Here is an 18,188-nt window from a genome sequence, read left to right as displayed (position 1 = left end):
CTTTAGGACGTCCCAAGGTAATTCCTGTGGACCCTATGGAACCCTAAGAAGAAATACAGAATTATGGTGTGAACATACCTGTTAATTATTTTTCTTCAAGGTCTATAGGGTCCACAGGGTCTACAGGGCATCCACCCTGACGCACCTGGCCTCAGAGGGGATCGGTTCCTACATTTTTTTTTTTTTTTTGGTCACAGATTCCCTCTTCGCTTGTCGAGTGTTTCCTGTGTACATGACACTTCCTTCTCCACTCTGTCTCTTGACGCACGGCTTGGTTACGAACTGAATGCCTGTGGCTGGGGCCGGGCTATATAGGGAGGATGACCAGTGCACGCTGGGAGCTCCAAAGCTTTGCTGAATGGTACATTTGACGCCGTCCAACTATATATCCCAAGGTAATTCCTGTGACCCTATGGACCTCGAAGAAAAATAATTATTAACAGGTATGTTCATACCATAATTCTTTATTTCTACTTCAGGGTCCATAGGGTATCCACAGGATACCTTGGGGTATAGGTGTGACGTCAGTCGCAGGGCACCAAAGAGTTAAGCTTTCAGCCTCCCAGGATGCACTAGGTCCCCCTCCTATACCCCGCCCCCGAGCCAAGGCATCTCAGTTTAGTTTGGTGCCCAGCCGGAGTCGGGTGCACCTGTTGGAGTGGGGGCTAGAAGAGCCCCTGAAGCTTTTTCTTCATGCAGCTGTGGCTGCACATCTGGATGAACAGCATGGACAGTCAGTCCTGACGTCCATGCTGTCTTCCCTACACCCCGCCGGTACCAGAACGCCGGTACTGATCCGGGGATGCTGGTGGGCATCTGGGGTCACAGCTAGCGGATTCAAGGGGGACAGAGGTAAGCAGCGGGGTCCCGCGGTGGGTCCCCGCTGATCACATGGTCCTAAGTCCCCAGGCAGGGGGCTCCCTGGGGACTGGCTGCAGCGTGGAGCCAGGCGACCAACCTGCGCTTCCACTACCCCCTGGGACAGCGGACCGCAGCAGAGCGGTAGCGCTGTGGCGTCCCAGGGGTTAAATGCATGCCAGGGGAGCGCGCCTTCCCTGTCTCACAGCAGGCGCCTCCCCCGCTGCACACAGCCCTCTCTGCACTGTGCTGACTGGCCCTGTGTCAGCGCTCCTCCCCCAGGCCAGCCTTCTCTCTGCTCCTCGGCGGCCATCTTTTCTGAAGCATGGTGAACGCTGCTGGAAGCCTGCATTGGAAGCATCATGGTCTGGGTCCCCCCGCATACCTCTCCTCCGCTGTGGTCAGGTCTGTGTATGCAGCGCTGTGTCCTACCCTCGTCAGGCTGGCCCTAGGAAATCGGTCAAGCCCCGGAAGCAGGCATGGAGTACCAGACGTCCGGCCCCCAAGCCAGATGACAAGCCTGCGGCCTGATGGTCCGGGCCTCCCTTTGGGGGATCCCAGGGTTGGAGGCCGCCTGCTGCAGTTCGCCCAGTGTTGGTCGGTCACTAGGACAGACACTTGGGTTCTGGAGGTGGTCTCCCACGGGTACGCCCTCTCCTTCCGGCACAGACCCCCGGCTCGATTCTTCACCACGGGTCTACCATCAGACCGGAACAAGGCTACGGAGCTGCGGAAGGTATTGCACACTATGCTCCAGGCTGGAGTTATAGTGCCTGTTCCATTCTCCCAGAGGGGCCAGGGTTTCTATTCAAATCTTTTTTTGGTACAGAAACCCAATGGGTCGTATCGTCCGATTCTCAACCTCAAAGCACTCAACAAGTCTTTGCGGGTACCGAAGTTTCGGATGGAGACCCTACGGTCCATCATTCTGGCGCTGGAACCTGGGGACTACATGGTGTCATTGGACATACAGGACGCTTACCTGCATGTCCCTATGCTTTGCGCCATCAACAGTTCCTCAGGTTTGCAATCCGCAGCGACCACTTCCAGTTTCGGGCGTTAGCTTTTGGCCTGGTGACAGCACCGCGTGTTCTCACCAAGGTGATGGCGGTCATGGCGGCTTCTCTGCGGCTGCAGGGAGTCCGCATGTTGCCGTACTTGGACGACCTGTTATTGGTGGCGGGATCTCCAGAGCTCCTGTTACGCCACTTGGACCTGACCATTGCCCTGCTGCAACGGCACGGCTGGCTAATCAACTGGCAGAAGTCCACTCTAATCCCGTCTCGGAGGATTCTGCATCTTGGAGCCTTATTGGACTCGGGACAGCAAAAGATCTTCGTGACGGAGGAAAAGATCTCTGCTTTACAGTCAAGGGTGCGCAGTTGTCTGCACAGCCGCCGGGTGTCTCTACACTCGGCGATGAGGTTACTGGGCTCCATGGTGTCGGTGTTCGACATGGTGGAATATGCCCAGTTTCACTTCAGACCTCTGCAGCACCTGATCCTGTCAAAGTGGAACGGGCTGCCTCAGTCTCTGAAGTCCCAGACGATTGTGTTCACCCCGGAGGTTCGCCTGTCCCTTGCTTGGTGGTTACAGACGACCCACCTCAGCGAGGGACATCCGTTCTGGGTTCCAAATTGGGTCCTGTTGACGCCAGTCTTCGGGGCTAGGGAGCAGTTTCGGGTCCACATCTGTTCCAGGGCAGGTGGACGCCGACAGAAGCGGAGCTTCCAATCAATATCTTGGAACTCCATGCGGTCTTCAATGCTCTCCAGCAGGCACATCGGTTTCTCCAGGGTCACCCGGTACAGGTCCAGTCGGACAACGCTACCACCGTGGCCTACATAAACAGGCAAGGAGGAACCCGAAGCCGGGCGGCTCTCGTAGAGGTGTCTCGGATCCTGGTTTGGGCGGAGCGCAATCTTCCGGCCATATCAGCGGTCTTCATCCCGGGAGTGCTCAATTGGGAGGCGGACTTTCTAAGTCGCCAGGACGTTCATCCGGGGGAATGGTCCCTGCACTCGGACGTTTTTCAACTACTGGTGGACAGATGGGGTCTTCCAGAGATCGACCTCATGGCGTCCCGGCACAACAACAAGTTGCTGGTGTACGGGTCTCGCACAAGAGACGAAGGGGCGTCTCTGGTGGATGCTCTGTCCTTCAGGTGGACGTTCCGGTTCGCATACCTGTTCCCTCTGGTCTCCCTTCTTCCACGGGTAATCCGGAAATTCAAACAGGAAGGAGGGACGCTCCTGTTGATAGCTCCCGCGTGGCCCAGATGGCACTGGTTCTCAGACCTTCAGGGTCTGTCCGTGGACAGTCCTCTGCGGTTGCCGCTACGACCGGACCTTCTGTCTCAGGGTCCTTGTCGTCACCCGGACCTGACTTGGCTGTCTTTGACGGCGTGGCTGTTGAGACGGCCATGCTGAGGTCCCGGGGGTTTTCCAGCTCTGTGGTGCGTGCCATGTTGCGAGCTCGGAAACCGTCTTCCGCGAGGATATACCATCGCGTGTGGCATACGTTCTTCCAGTGGTGTCGACCGAGAGGTTATGCACCGCGGGAGTTTCGTCTGTCTCGGATTCTCTCCTTCCTACAAGCGGGACTAGATCATGGGCTTCACCTTGCTTCTTTGAAGGTACAGGTTTCGGCCCTGTCTGTCTGGTTTCACCGTAGGATTGCTACAATCCCGGATGTGCGCACCTTTATGCAAGGTGTTGTCCGCATTCAGCCGCCCTTTGTTCCACCTGTGGCGCCTTGGGATTTGGCTGTGGTCCTGAGGGCTCTCCAAGGACCGCCGTTTGAACCACTGGGCTCAGTGGATCTGAAATGGCTAACAGCTAAGACTGTTTTCCTTCTGGCTATTGCTTCGGCCAGACGTGTTTCTGAGTTAGGGGCTCTTTCTTGTAGACCCCCTTTCTTGGTTTTTCATGGGAACAGGGCAGTACTCCGCACTCGGCCAGAGTTTCTTCCCAAAGTTGTTTCCCAGTTTCATGTTAACGAGGAAATCGTTGTTCCGGCCTTTAACTCACCTGGTCTTTCCGTGGGTGAGGCCTCTTTGGATGTTGTGCGGGCCTTAAGGACTTATGTTGACCGCTCTTCTTCGTTTAGGAAGTCGGACGCTTTGTTTGTCCTCTATGGCTTCCGTAAAAAGGGTTGGCCTGCTTCAAAGCAAACTTTGGCAGCCTGGATCCGTATGGCTATTTCTGAAGCTTATCTTCATGAAGGCCTACCGGTTCCTCCTTCTCTGAAGGCTCATTCCACTAGGTCTGTGGGTCCTTCGTGGGCAGCTCGACGTGGTGCCTCTGCAGTACAGATCTGCAAGGCTGCTACGTGGTCCTCTGTCCATACCTTCGTGAGGTATTACAGGTTTGACACCTTCGCCTCTCAGGATGCTTCCTTCAGGCGGCGGATTCTCCTTTCTGCACAGGAGCGTCCCCACCCTTAAAGGATACTGCTTTGGGACATCCCCAAGGTATCCTGTGGATACCCTATGGACCCTGAAGTAGAAAATATGAGATATGGTAAGAACTTACCCTTGTTATCTCTATTTCTACGAAGTCCATAGGGTTCCACAGGAGTCCCGCCCTGTCGCACCTGTGCTGCAGATGGGCTTTCCTCTGGTCACCGGTTTTTCCGTCTCCCTCTGGTGAGAATGTGATTCTTGTATGTGTCCAGATCTTTGTTCTCTCTCTTCCTTCTCCTCCTCCGGCCCATGGCTTGGTAACTAACTGAGATGCCTTGGCTCGGGGGCGGGGTATAGGAGGGGGACCTAGTGCATCCTGGGAGGCTGAAAGCTTAACTCTTTGGTGCCCTGCGACTGACGTCACACCTATACCCCAAGGTATCCTGTGGAACCCTATGGACTTCGTAGAAAGAGATAACAAGGGTAAGTTCTTACCATATCTCATATTTTTTGGCTTCGGGCAGTGCACAAAGCACTTATATTGGCGCAGGAACTTCTTCAGGGCAGGTCTGTCCAGGTTCAGTCAGACAATGCGACAGCAGTGGCCTACATAAATCATCAAGGAGGCACACAAAGTCCGGCAGCCATGAAGGAAGTGGCAAATATTCTGCTGTGGGCAGAGGGCCATCTTCCAGCAATCTCTGCAATTTTCATCCCAGGTGTTCTCAACTGGGATGCGATCTTCCTAAGTTGCCAGGACATACACGCCGGAGAATGGGCTCTTTATCCAGATGTGTTCCAACTCCTGGTGGACAAGTGGGGATTACCAGACGTAGACCCAATGGCGTCACGTCACAACCACAAGGTCCCCAGGTCGGGTCCAGAACAAGAGACCCCTCAGCCGCCTTCGTGGACACTGGCGGTGAGAAGGAACTTCAGTTTGGCATACCTGTTTCCTCCAATATCCCTTCTTTCAAGAGTCATCAGAAAATTCAAACAGGAGGGCGGCAGGATGATACTAATAGCTCCTGCCTGGCCCAGGAGGCATTGGTTCACCGATCTGACACGTCTATAGACAGTCCACTTCCATTGGCCTCTACGGCAGGATCTACTAATGCAGGGTCCTTGTCTTGACCAGGAATTACCTCTGCCTGCTTTGACGGCATGGTTCTTTAGTCGTCCGTCTTGAAGAAGGACAGGGGTTTCTCTGGTTCTATGATTCGGACGACGCTAAGAGCAAGAAATCTGGCTTCTGCTCTCATCTATCAAAGAATTTGGCATTTTATTTTTTTCTGTGGTGTTCCCACAGAAAATATGACCCTAAAGTGTTCAAAGTAGCAAGAGTACTGGCTTTCTTGCAGGCGGGATTAGACTTAGGTCTTCGCCTGGCTACCTTGAGAGTCCAAGTTTCTGCTTTGACAGTTTGGTTCCAGCGCAGGGTTTCCCCTCTGTCGGATGTTAGAACATTCTTCCAGGGGGTTCTTCAGCTGCAACCTCCATTTCTCCTACTGGTGGCACCGTGGGATTTGTCTTTGGTTCTCAGGGCTCTCCAGACGCATCCCTTTGAACCCTTTGATAGGGTGGACTTAAGATGGCTGACAGCAAATACGCTTTTTCTCCTCACCATCTCTTCAGCTCGTAGAGTTTCTGACTTGGCAGCACTTTCATATCACTCGCCATATTGAGTTTTCATCAGGATAGAGCTGTCCCTGGTACCAAGGCGGGCTACCTCCCTAACGTGATTTCCTGTTTTCACATAAATTCAGAAATTGTAGTCCTGGCCTTTCAGTCTTCAGACCCGTCTACAGGAGAAGCTTCCCTGGATGTGGTTCGAGCTTTTCATTTTTACATGGATCCGTATCAGCTCCATAAGGAAATCGGAGTCTCTTTTTGTGCTCTATGGATTTTATAAGAGAGGCTGGCCCAGCAAACAAGCAGACGTTGGCTCGCTGTCTTCGTATGACAATTTCTCAAGTCTATACACAGGCTGCTCTCTCTGTTCCTAACAGGGTGACGGCACATTCCACTCGGTCTGTTGGACCATCGTGGGCGGTAAGACATGGCGCCTCGGCTGAACAGCTTTGTAAGGCAGCCACTTGGTCTTCCCTTAATACGTTTATCAAATTCTACTCATTTGATACGTTTGCCTCCCAGGATGCTTCCTTTGGGCAGTGGATTCTCCTCTGCGCAGGAACACACCCGTAAGGAAACTGCTTTAGGACGTCCCCAAGGTAGATCCAGTGGACCCTATGGAACCCGAAGAGAAAATACAGAATTGTGGTATAACATACATTTGATGATTCCTTTTCTTCTAGGTCCACAGGGCACCCACCCTGACGCACCTGGCTTCAGTTGGGATCTGTTCTTTAAGCCTTTCCTTCACAGATTCCCTCTTCGCATGTTGAATGTTTCTAGTGCAATTTTTCTTACTTCTCCACTCTGTCTCTTGCTGTAAGGAATGGTTGCAAACAAAATGCCTGTTGCTGGGGGCGGGGTATATAGTGAGGAGGACCAGTGCATGGTGGGAGCTTCAAAGCTTTGCTGTTTGGTGCATTGGATGTGATCCAACTACATACCCCAAGGTCTATCCTGTGGACCCTATGGACATCGAAGAAAAGGAGTTATCAAAGCTATGTTATACCATAATTCTGTATTTTTGTTTGCTGCGCGGCAAGACCAGTCGCACCTGTTATACAGCGGGACTGCCTAGGCAGTCCCAAGCTTTTTTATTTTATGATTTACCTTCGTTTTTGAACTTCAGAGTTTAGCAGTACCAGGCGCCGACAATGACGCATGTACTGCGACACCTTCTACCTCCGCAGACGCCGAAACACCAGTACTGCTATATGCCCTGAGGATTTCGGCAGGCCTCAGCATGGCTTAGCAGCGGCTTTTGCTGAAGTCTGGCAATCCTGGCCTCCAGTGTAGAGACGCATCGGAGGTGGCTGTGGGTGAAGGCCTCGTGTAACATATCCTCACCAAGGCGGTCAGGCCCATATCGTCTGACGCCGGGGACGAGTGGTAAGACGCACTAGTCAACGTCTTGCTACCATGAGGTCAGCGTACCCAGCCGTCATAATCGCAGCCATTGGGAGATGGACGCTCCCCTGGCCGCTCCTCCCCCATGACACAAACTTCTGGGTATGGATTCCTGCATCTGGTTTACTATATCTGACCATCTCGTGCATTGTGACTCTTGCAGTTAGCGTTTGTGTGTGTACTGCTGAAGCTGTTGGTCTCAGAAGTTTTGGTCTGTCTGTTTATATACCTCTCCCTTGGGTCTGGTACATAGCACTCTACATCCTACCATAACCCCCTGGGGGCTGGTTAGTTGATACAGAGTCCATTTGCAATAACAATTGTACGTATTTATGTATTGTATGTGACTGTAATGCTAGCTGCTGTATTTATACTGCCTGTTTTTTCAAACTGTCAGGTATACCTATCACTGTGTTTCTCCCCATCCCTCTGTACAGGTGTGTGAGGTGTTTCATTGATAATCGTCACATTGCATTTATACTGTACACCTTATACCATTTACACATTTGTCATGTCTAGAGGTAAAGGTGAGAAGGATGAACTGCCAGTGCTAAGAACATGTAAGTCCTGTTTTGCAGGCCTGTCTGAGCAGGATGTTATACAGGATGGATTGTATAGTAACTGTTGTAAACAACCACCTGCCCTATCCGGTACATCTGCCCCAGCACTAGAGCCACCCTATGTGGCCATTTTTCCTCAGGTTTTGTCATACTTAGTAGACAAGGCTGCAGAAGTGTGGGCTCCTGCTGTGACAGTATTGCCTCATGCTATGGGGTGTTCACGGCATGTGTATCCTTCTATGTGTATGCCCGCCATAAATTCCTGTTGGGTTAATTCTACTGCTCACTCTAGTCAGAGTATGTCGCCGTCCTTAGAATCTCTGCATGTAGACCTGTAGCTGTAAGGCAGGGGCATGAGAGGTTCTAGTCAGTTGTTGCCTCTAGAGTATGACTCGGCCTCCTCAGAGTTCTGGATCTTAGTGGAAGAAGACCATCAGTCCCTTGCATGCAGGGTCCAAGAAGGTCCTTGAATCCTTGCCATTTGAGGGGATTAGTTTCTGTCCTTTCGTCCACAAAGTAGGACAAAGAAACAGTCTTCCTCCAGACAGTAATTTCTACAGGAAACCGCAGCCCAAGTAGCCTTGGTCAGCCAAGCGCCCTGCTTCCAGGCCACACAGTAAGCCTACTGTCTGTTGGGGCGGGCCTCCCCCTGGGGGGTCTCAGGATGGGAGGCCAACTTCTACAGTTCACCCAGGCCTGGTATCGGACAACTACAGATGCCTGGGTGTGAGAGTTGGTCTTTCATGGTTATGCCATCACGTACCTGAGGCATTCCCCTCAGAGGTTTGTGGGTACAACCCTTCCTGCAGACTCGGTCAGAGCTTTAGCCTACCTGGAGTCTGTTGGGGCCCTCTTGAAATCGTGAGTCCTAATCCCCATTTCTGTGACGCAACAAGGAAGGGGTGGTTGTCTTTATTTTTGCTTCAAAAGCCCAATGGGTCACATCGCTCTATTCTGGATCTAAAAACAGATTCATCCAGGTGCCCAAATTCCATATGGAAACCCTACGGTCAATTATGGCTGGTGATGGAGGCTGGAGATTTCATGGTCTCCCTGGACATACAAGATGCATATTTGCATGTCCCGATTGCAAGATCCCACCAAAGCTTTCTCATATTGGTGGTAGATCAGCAACATTACCAGTTTCAGGCTTTACCCTTCCTTCTAGCCACAGCCTCTCGAGTATTTATCAAGATAATGGCAGTCATCACGGCTCATCTCAGAAGGAGTCAGGATACTGCCATATCTAAACGATGCCCTTTTTTTGGCACAATCTCAGGAGATGTTAAAATTAAGTATGTGCAGGCTCTGATTTTCCAGCCAAATTCAGATTTTTCCCGCCAAAAATCGGGTCTCAAAGAGGCAAAATGTCATCTTTCATGGACAAACATCATCTTTCATGGACTTTTGTCCAGGAATAATTACGTTTGTCCATGAAATATGATGTTTTGCATCTTTCTGAGACCCGATTTTTTGTGGGAAAAATCTGAATTTGGAGGGAAAATCCAAACTAATCCGAGCATGCACATCCCTAGTTAAAATATCATCTGCGGATGACCATTGTCTGCTAACAAAAACACGGTTGAGTAATCATTTGGTTAAAGTATTTTATTTCTCCAACTCAGCAGATGGTACACTTGGGGACGCTGCTGGACTCTCTGGGACAGAGGATTCTTCTACGCAAAGACAAGGTTGTGGCACTACAATCTCGTGTGCGCATTCTACTCTGCAAGCAAACAGTGTCAGTTCACTTGGCTATGCTGGTGCATGGTAGCCACATTTGACATGGTGGCTTATGCCTAGTTCCTCTCCAGGTCCCTACAGCATTGGATTCTGGCTCATTGGGATGGTCAGTATCATCAGATAAAGTCTCAGATGATTTGCATCTCACTAGAGGTTCGTCTCTCCCTTGCTTGGTAACTGCAGACGACTCATTTAAACAAGGGTCGTCCGTTATGGATCCCGGAATGGGTACTCCTCACCACAGACGCAAGTCTGCGAGGATGGGGAGCGGTGATAGTTCATCACACCTTTCAGAGTAGGTGGATGGTCCAGGAAAGTCATCTGCCAATAATTATATTGGAGCTTTGTGCAGTGCACAAAGCACTCTTGCGCAGGACCTCCTACAGGGCAGGCCTCTCCAGGTTTAGTTCGACAATGCGACAGCAGTGGCCTATATCAATAATCAGGGAGGCACACGAAGTCCGGCAGCAATGAAGGAAGTGGCAAAAATTCTGCTGTGGACAGAATGCCATCTTCCAGCAATCTCGGCAATATTTATCCCAGGTGTTCTCAACTGGGAAGTGGACTTCCTAAGTCACCAGGACATACACGCCAGAGAATGGACTCTTCATCCGGTCGTGTTTCAAATCATGGTGGACAAGTGGGGATTACCGGACGTCGTCATGTTACAACCACAAGGTCCCCAGGTACGGGTCTCGAACAAGGGACCCCTTGGATCCCTTTGTGGACACTCTTGCGGTGAGGTGGAACTTCAGATTTTCATACCGGTTTCCTCCAATCTCCCTTCTTCTCAGTGTTGTCAGAAAGTTCAAGCAAAAAGGCGGCAGATTGATAATAATAGCCCCTGCCTTTAACAGGAGGTATTTTTTCTCCGATCTGACATGTCATCCACAGACAGTCCATTTCCAATGCCTCTGCGGTTGGATCTACTAGTGCAGGGTCCCTGCCTATACAAGGATTTACCTCAAATGGCTTTGACGGCAGGGCTTTTGAGTCTGTGATTCAGACAATGCTGAGGGCAAGGAAGCCTGCTTCCGCCCGCATCTATAATGGAATTTGGTATTCGTTTGTTCTTTGGTGTTCCCACAGAAAATATGACAAGATTTTCAAGGTATCAAGAGTACTTGATTTTCTGCAGGCTGGATTAGACCTAGGTCTTCGCCTGGCTACTTTGAGAGTCCAAGTTTCTGCTTTGACAGTTTGGTTTCAGTGCAAGATTGCCCCTCTGTCTTCGGCTGCAACCTCCATTTCTTCCACTGGTGGCTCCGTGGGATTTATCCTTGGTTCTCAGGGCATTGCAATCTCATCCCTTTGAACCCTTGGATAGGGTGGACTTGCGATGGCTGACAGCGAAGACACTTTTTCTCCTCTCCATGTATTCAGCTCAGAGTTTCTGACTTGGCAGCACTGTCATGTCGCTCGCCATATTTGATTTTTCATCAAAATAGAGCTGTTCTCCGTACCAAGGCAGGCTACCTTCCAAAGGTGGTTTGCCGTTTCCATATAAATGAGGAAATTGTAGTCCCGGCCTTTCAGTCTTCAGATCTGTCTACATGTGAAGCTTCCCTGGATGTGGTTCGAGCCCTACGTATCTACGTGGATCGGACCAGCTCAATCAGGAAATCAGATTCTCTCTTTGTGTTATATGGATTTCACAAGCGAGGTTGGCCAGCAAACAAACAGACTTTGGATCGCTGGCTGCTTATGACTATTTCTCAGGCCTATACACAGGCTGATCTCCCTGTCCCGAACAAGGTGACAGCACATTCCACTCAGTCTGTGGGACCATCATGGGCGTTTAGACATGGCGCCTCGGCTGAACAGCTGTGCAAGGCAACCGCTTGGTCTTCCGTCAATACTTTTATCAAATTCTATGCATTTGATACTTTTGCCTCCCAGGATGCTTCCTTTGGGCGTCCCCTTAAGGGAACTGCTTTAGGACATCCCCAAGGTAGTTCCTATGGACCCTGAAGAAGAAAATAAGCGTTATGGTATAACTTACCTTTGATAACTGTTTCTTCGAGGCACCCATCCTGACTCACCTGGTCTCAGTTGGGATCTGTTCTTTATCCTTTTTTTATCACTGATTCCCTCCTCGTATGTTGAGTGTTTCATGTGTACATTGTACTTCCTTCTCCACTTTCCATCTCTTATCGTTAGGCTTGTTTACAAACGGAAGCCTGTGGCTGAGGGCGGAGTATATAGGGAGGAGGACCAGTGCATGCTGGGAGCTCCAAAGCTGTAGCTGTTTGGTGCATTGGATCGCTCCAACTACATACCCCAAGGTAGTTCCTATGGACCCTATTGACCTAGAAGAAAAAGAGCTAACAAAGGTATGTTATACCATAACTCTTATTTTTCATGGACACCATCAATAAAGGCACAATTTTCATGGTTTGAAAATCTAACACTTCTAGTTGCCTTGGACCCACTTGAAACTTGTACATGTTCCTCTTCAGAGGATCTCCGTTCCTCTGTCCTTTTCTAAAATAAATTTATAATCTAAAAATATATGTTTACATATGTGCGGAGTGTCCCTAGATGAGTATGATTCTGCCTAGCTGTGTGTAAGTGTACCTGGATATGTGTGGGAGTGGCCATAGGTGAGCATGATTCTGCCTAGCTGTGTTTTAAGTGTAACTGGATATGTGTGGGAGTGTTCCTGGGTGAGCATGAGTGTGCCAAAATGACTGTGTAGCTGGATATGTGAGTAACTGTAGGAGAGGGTACCTGGGTTATTGATAAACTAACATTGTGTAGATATACTGTACTTCTGTAGTTTGTGTCCTGGACTGAGACTGTTTCCCTCGCCATCAAACGATCCTTAGGTCTGGATGCTTGACCCTGAGTAGGCTGCCACTCTTAATCATTGTCCAAGGATTCCACAGAAGAGGGAGGTTTACAGGGAATATGTGGATGCTTTTCCCGGGACATTATTTTAATAAGTCTAACAAAAAACACAAAATACTAAATAAAAAGAATCTCTTGATGGGCAATTGGGTGCGGAGAGGGATGGCTATATGGGCCCATAGGGGAAGATGGGTGCCCATGTGGTTGCATGGGTGGCTATAGGTACCCATACGGATGGATAGGTTTCCATGTGGTTGCATGGATGGGGTGAGGGAAGCATATAGGGCCTATAGCGATAGATGGGTGTGCATGGGTGGGCTGAGCGGTGGCTATAGAGGCCCTTAAGAGTATAAGGGTGGCTCTGTGTTTGCATGTTAAGGGGGAGGGTGGCTATATGTGTCTATTGTATGGCCATGTGTATTCATGAGAAAGTTGGTAAGGAAGGGTGCAGGGATACAATGGTACATGCTAAAAAAAATTGTCCTCACCTCTGCTGCTGATGACTGCTGCTGCTGTTTCTCTGCTCCTGCAGCTACTGCCAACGCTGTGTACTTGACACACAAATCAAATTGACAGCACCAATTCACCTCTCAGAACTGCAGGCTGTTCAATATGGTGGCTGGCCAACGACTGGGTAGCCATTTAAATACCTGAGAAAACAGGAAGACGAAAAGTTACCTCCCTCTAACCGCGCAGTAGGTAACTTTTCAGGAGATAAGCCAGAAACTCTCTAGTAATTGCATAGCTGTGATAAAACGAAAATGATAGTAGTAGTTTTCCCACAATGACCCTGATGAGCGGGATCTCACGAAAGTGCCATATTTATCGTGGCTAGTTGGATACCCCTCTAAGCCTATGTCAATGCCCATCAGACTACAATTGACGCCAAAACCGATGCTTGGGAAATTTAGCCCTAAGTGTTGGTCTGTCAGAAAAGAGTGGGAATTTGTATAACGAGCCATCTGACAATCACAGACGGTGTAATGGTTGGCAGGATATCCTAGGGGGTTTATTCTACAAAATAAGATTTCGAAATGCGCCATATAAAAATTTCTCATCTACGGCAATAAAAAGAATTGGTCTGCAGAGGGGTTTGGAAAAGTGGAGGTGTTAACCACAGCAACTTATCAGATTCTATCTGTCATGTATCATCTGAGTTTGTACGGCTAGAGAAATTTTTCCTGCTCTTGTACTGTGCAGCTGACCCAACAGAAAAGTAGAAAACCTTTTGCAATGTTAACATAAGATTGAGGATTGGAAGTGTACAGCTTGTGTTCTGTATTGGTTATTAAGAAATTAACACAAAGCTTTTGCATTTCATTTAATTTTGATCTCTGTTTAGATTGCAGTGGGATGTACCATAACATGATCAGTGTTCCAATGAAAGGACTTCACCACAAAAGAGTAGTATTCTAAGGGGGGAATTCAATTCAATGCGAATTGTATAGCGCTGGGAACGAGCTCCCGGAGCTATTCAATTCAGTGCGCTGTGTGGTCGGAGAATGCCGGTTATCGCGGTGCCCAGCAGCAGCTGTTAGCGCCGCGCTATGCAAAAAAACAGCTGCGCGCCTGGCATTTTGGTCGGATTTCTCCTCGCATCCCCAGGGGGTTGCAAGAAGAAATCCTTAGCCCGCCCAAACAGCGCGGTGTATTGAATAGCTTCGGGAGCTCCCTTCAATTCCCTCGCGTTGAATTGAATTCCCCCCAAAGAAGTCTAAAGTGAGGATCGCCTCATTCTCCTTAATAGACTCTTAAAGCTAGTTGTAGTTTTTAGATTGCTGTTGAGCTATAAAAGAGTGTTTTCAATTATTGAGTTATTCACAGAACGTTTCAAAAATATCTTCAGTGCTTTTAGTAAATATTTAAAAACTGTACTTTTTGCCTGTTTGTTTGTAACAACATTCTCTCATCTTCCAATTTGTTCATTAGCTTTTACTTTTAATGATCCGTACCTGGACTGTTATTGCATTCATTTAAATGGCACTCTGGAGTTGCGGTGGGTTTCGATCAATAGATAGACATTAAAAAAGTTGACAATGTCTAGATAGACAACAGATATTAGACAGGCAATAGGTGGACACAGAAAAGGTTGACGTGGATGAATGTCAACAGTTACAAAAATACTTATGTACATGTGATTTCTTAGTTGTTTTTTTTTAAATTACATTTTCAAAAATCTCAAAAAAACTTTTTACACGTCATTATGGGGTATTGTGTGTAGAATTTTGAGGACAAAAATTAATTTATTCAATTTTGGAATAAGGCTGTAACATAACAAAATGTGGAAAAAGTGAACGCTGTGAATACTTTCTGGGTGCACTGTATTTTTTATAGTTCGTTTTAGGCACTAGAAGGGACGGTTCGGGTGAATATTAGGCTTAAAAAGAAAAAAGGGTCAACCTTTTGTACCTGTCGACCTATTGCCTGTCTAACATCTGTTTATCTAGCCATTGTCTGTCTTATTCTTCTCTATCTTTTATACTGATCCCAGTTGCTTGACATACTTTATAATTACTTGTATGTGATATGTCATCCACTACCATATACTTTAACTTTGCTAAACTTTTCATTAATTTAACATTCTGATGAGTGGCATACACAACCAAACATTGTGTACCACTTCCAACTGCTGAGATTACAGTTTTTAGGATACAGTTCAGCACATTACTGAAAAACCCAACTTTCTCTGTTTGTGTTTCTTTTACACTTCCCAGAATTAGTTGCTTCTGAACAGGACTGATAAGATTGATATACAATACACCAGCATTTAACAAAACTAGTGAAAAGTAAAAATGTAGTTACATTGCAACCAATCAGATGTTTTCTTTACATTTTCTAGACTATACAAGTTAAATGATAGCTAGAAGCTAATAAGGTTGCTATGGTCAACACCTCAATTTTTTAAAATCCCTGCATTGTCATTGCATGCAAGGGCCAGTCCCTACCAATACTAGAGCCCTTGATCTTCCAGCCTTTAAATCTGTCCAAACAATTCACTCTGATGATTTATTATATTGGCACATAATTTTATTAGGTTTTTAATTTTTTCAGTTTCAGAGAATTTTTTTTTAATATAAATACACTATAGAGCACTCTTAAGGTGGGTACACACCTGATGGATATATCTGCAGATCGACTGACCTGCAGATGATGGTTGTTCATATAAGCTGAACAAAAATCACTGCCATCTGACCAGGGGAGCTTTGCACCCCCCATTCCCTGCAGCCTCTGCAGCAAGTGTACGGGCGGTCAGCTGACGGCCCGTACACACAACACAATGAGCTTATATATCTGCCATTGGCTGTGCTGCACAACTGATGCTATATATCTGTGAACTACATTGTTCAGACATATTTCGTCTGTACACACTGGCCAACGTGCACACAATATATATCGGCCATTCAATTAAACGGCCGATGTGGCCAGTGTGTACCCAGCACAAGGCAGCAACCTTTATGAAGCGCTTTTAATAACTTACCTTGTATTCAATACATGCTGCGCTTAAAGTGGCCCTACCTTTCTCTTGCTCTTGCCATAAGTGTGCATTATTTTATAAAACATTTAATAACTAGATAGTTAAAATATATTTAAGTTTTTTTTTCTAGATTCTTTCCAATTTGTTGGCAGGCCATTTGTTTAGCTGCATTGCAGCATCTGTAAACGATTTGCTTCATTTATTCCAAGTTACCTTTTTTAATTTGCTTTCTTTTTTTGTCTTTTGTATTTGTCTTTTTTTGTCTTTGTTTTAGAAAATAAAACTTCCCCAAAAAGTGTCCAGACTATTTCCGGCATATGAACTTTATCTATATGGCGAAGGTATTTATGCGGAAGAAAACAAAAATCTTTCCTTAAATGGAATTCCAGTTTTATTTCTTCCTGGGAATGCTGGTAGTTACAAACAAGGTATGTTCATAATGATGGTGTCTTCTCATATCTTAACATGAAAGGAATGCAGAGCAGTGGAAGCACTGTTTTTGCAAACAAAATTTATTTTGTGGTGATTGTTGTTTATTTTTTGTTTGCTACTTAGAACGATCACATTTACAGGCCAAACTATGTGACCCTCTCAATTCTTAAGATCAAATGTTTGCTGTTAGGAGAACTCTACAATAATAAAGTGCTTCTAACAGCACTGTTTCACCTAATCATATAGCTTTATGGGCTGTGAAATAACTGAATTCTGTGTGCATATAGAATAGTACAAAATAAGTGGCAATAAGTGTTTAGAGGTAAATGGAATGTCTTGCAAAAGAAGAATTCTGCTCATGGAAGAAGGTTTAGATGAAGATGTGCTTAATAATATATAATTGAAAACTATTCTTGAATTTATTGTAGTTGCTTGCTCTTACTATAAAAAAAAAAAAGGTTGTTCACAAACTTAAAATGGTGACAGAGGGTGGTCTGAGCCAAAGCTTGATTGATTGGTCCTCCTGTTCCCATCAGGGACAGCCTCCAGTTCTATTGCTGTGCCCATGTAACTACTTGATTCGTTACCCAATCAGCTGAATGTCAGTGTAAAAGATTTGTGAACCCAATTGAACACAGTAATAAAGAGGATCTACAGTATCAGTTGGGGCTGCTAGAGTTTCTATAGCCACGGAGGCATGAAGCTCTCATCTTCTCTAATGTATTCATTTCTTATAGTGATGTATTGTAATCTGGCAGTAGATTACTTTAACCTACAACAATAAATAAGAAAAAAAGTGATTGTTAAATTATTGTCCTATTCACTTTCCTTGCCTTCACAGATCATTGACTTGATTGTTCACAGCAAAATAGTGGTCAAAAGATGTGCCCTGCTCCCTTTGTGCATTGTGGTATGAAGCTGTACTAATAATAGCCCTTGGTGGGATAGCAATGTAGGGTGGGCAAGGGGGGTCTTTGTGACCATAGGGGCAGCTTGGACTACAATACAAACCTCCCAGGTAACAAGTAGAATTAAGTTCCCCAAAGGTTCTATTGAGTACCAAATCTTGGGGAAAAACCTAGGACCTCTAAGTAATAACTGACCATCTCCATCTTTTTATGCTTAATCAAAGCTTTCATTCTGAACCAGTTTTACAAATATAATCACTACACATCTTTAAGTCCTTGGCTATTTATTCTTACAATATTTAGTTTGGAATTCAAGCTGACCCCATTTTTTTTTTCTCCCGAAGTGTAAGGAGTAATTATATAATGAATGGGGTGGTGGCAGTTTGTGTGGGTCCTATGCTTATGAAATTGGGATCCTGGAAAGTTTTTGTAGTTGGAACTCATTTGTTTCCATGGTCACCTCCGGTTGCATCCTGGCTGTGAAGAGCACCTTTCCCATTTTATTGTTGAGGCTGTTTCAAAATTGTAAAGGGTTTGTCCACAATTCTCTCTTTGTTGAGAGTTTCCAGCTCCACACAAATAAATCATGGGTTTGGTTCTAGCTGTTCACTTTATCTATGATGTGTGTGCAGGTGTTTATATGGCACACATCAGTGGATGACTCAAACTGTGGAGTTGGTTAATTGAGAGATAAGCAGGTACAGCTGTACTCTGTTAAATGTTCAATGATGGAGTGGAGCTTTAATGGAGCGGGGTTCTATACGCTACAAGGTTCTTTACACAAACATTTAATTTCAGCTTTTCTGTAGCAACCTGTAAAATAAATTTGTCAACATATTCAGTCCACATATTCTCTGAGACATCATAAGTGAATGTGGTGTGGCCCCTTTCTTTAGCACATCTGCAGGATTTTCCTTGCT

General features: G+C 46.8%; 1 protein-coding gene across 2 annotated transcripts in view; it reads left to right on the top strand.

Moving 5' to 3' along the window:
- The window catches only part of PGAP1 (post-GPI attachment to proteins inositol deacylase 1), a 707,270-nt gene that overhangs the window by 15,983 nt on the left and 673,099 nt on the right, over positions 1-18,188 (top strand). For both annotated transcript variants that reach the window (XM_088456228.1, XM_088456226.1), the window contains exon 2: positions 16,203-16,356. In XM_088456228.1, coding sequence (XP_088312354.1) covers positions 16,203-16,356 — 154 coding nt within the window. The remainder of the gene's footprint in view (positions 1-16,202; positions 16,357-18,188) is intronic.

Source organism: Taudactylus pleione, unplaced genomic scaffold, assembly GCF_031769625.1.
Source record: "Taudactylus pleione unplaced genomic scaffold, aTauple2 ptg000690l, whole genome shotgun sequence".
In the NCBI taxonomy this organism is placed as follows: domain Eukaryota; kingdom Metazoa; phylum Chordata; class Amphibia; order Anura; family Myobatrachidae; genus Taudactylus; species Taudactylus pleione.
The sequence above is the reverse complement of the archived record's forward strand: the minus strand, read 5'-3'. Positions and strand labels throughout refer to the sequence as shown.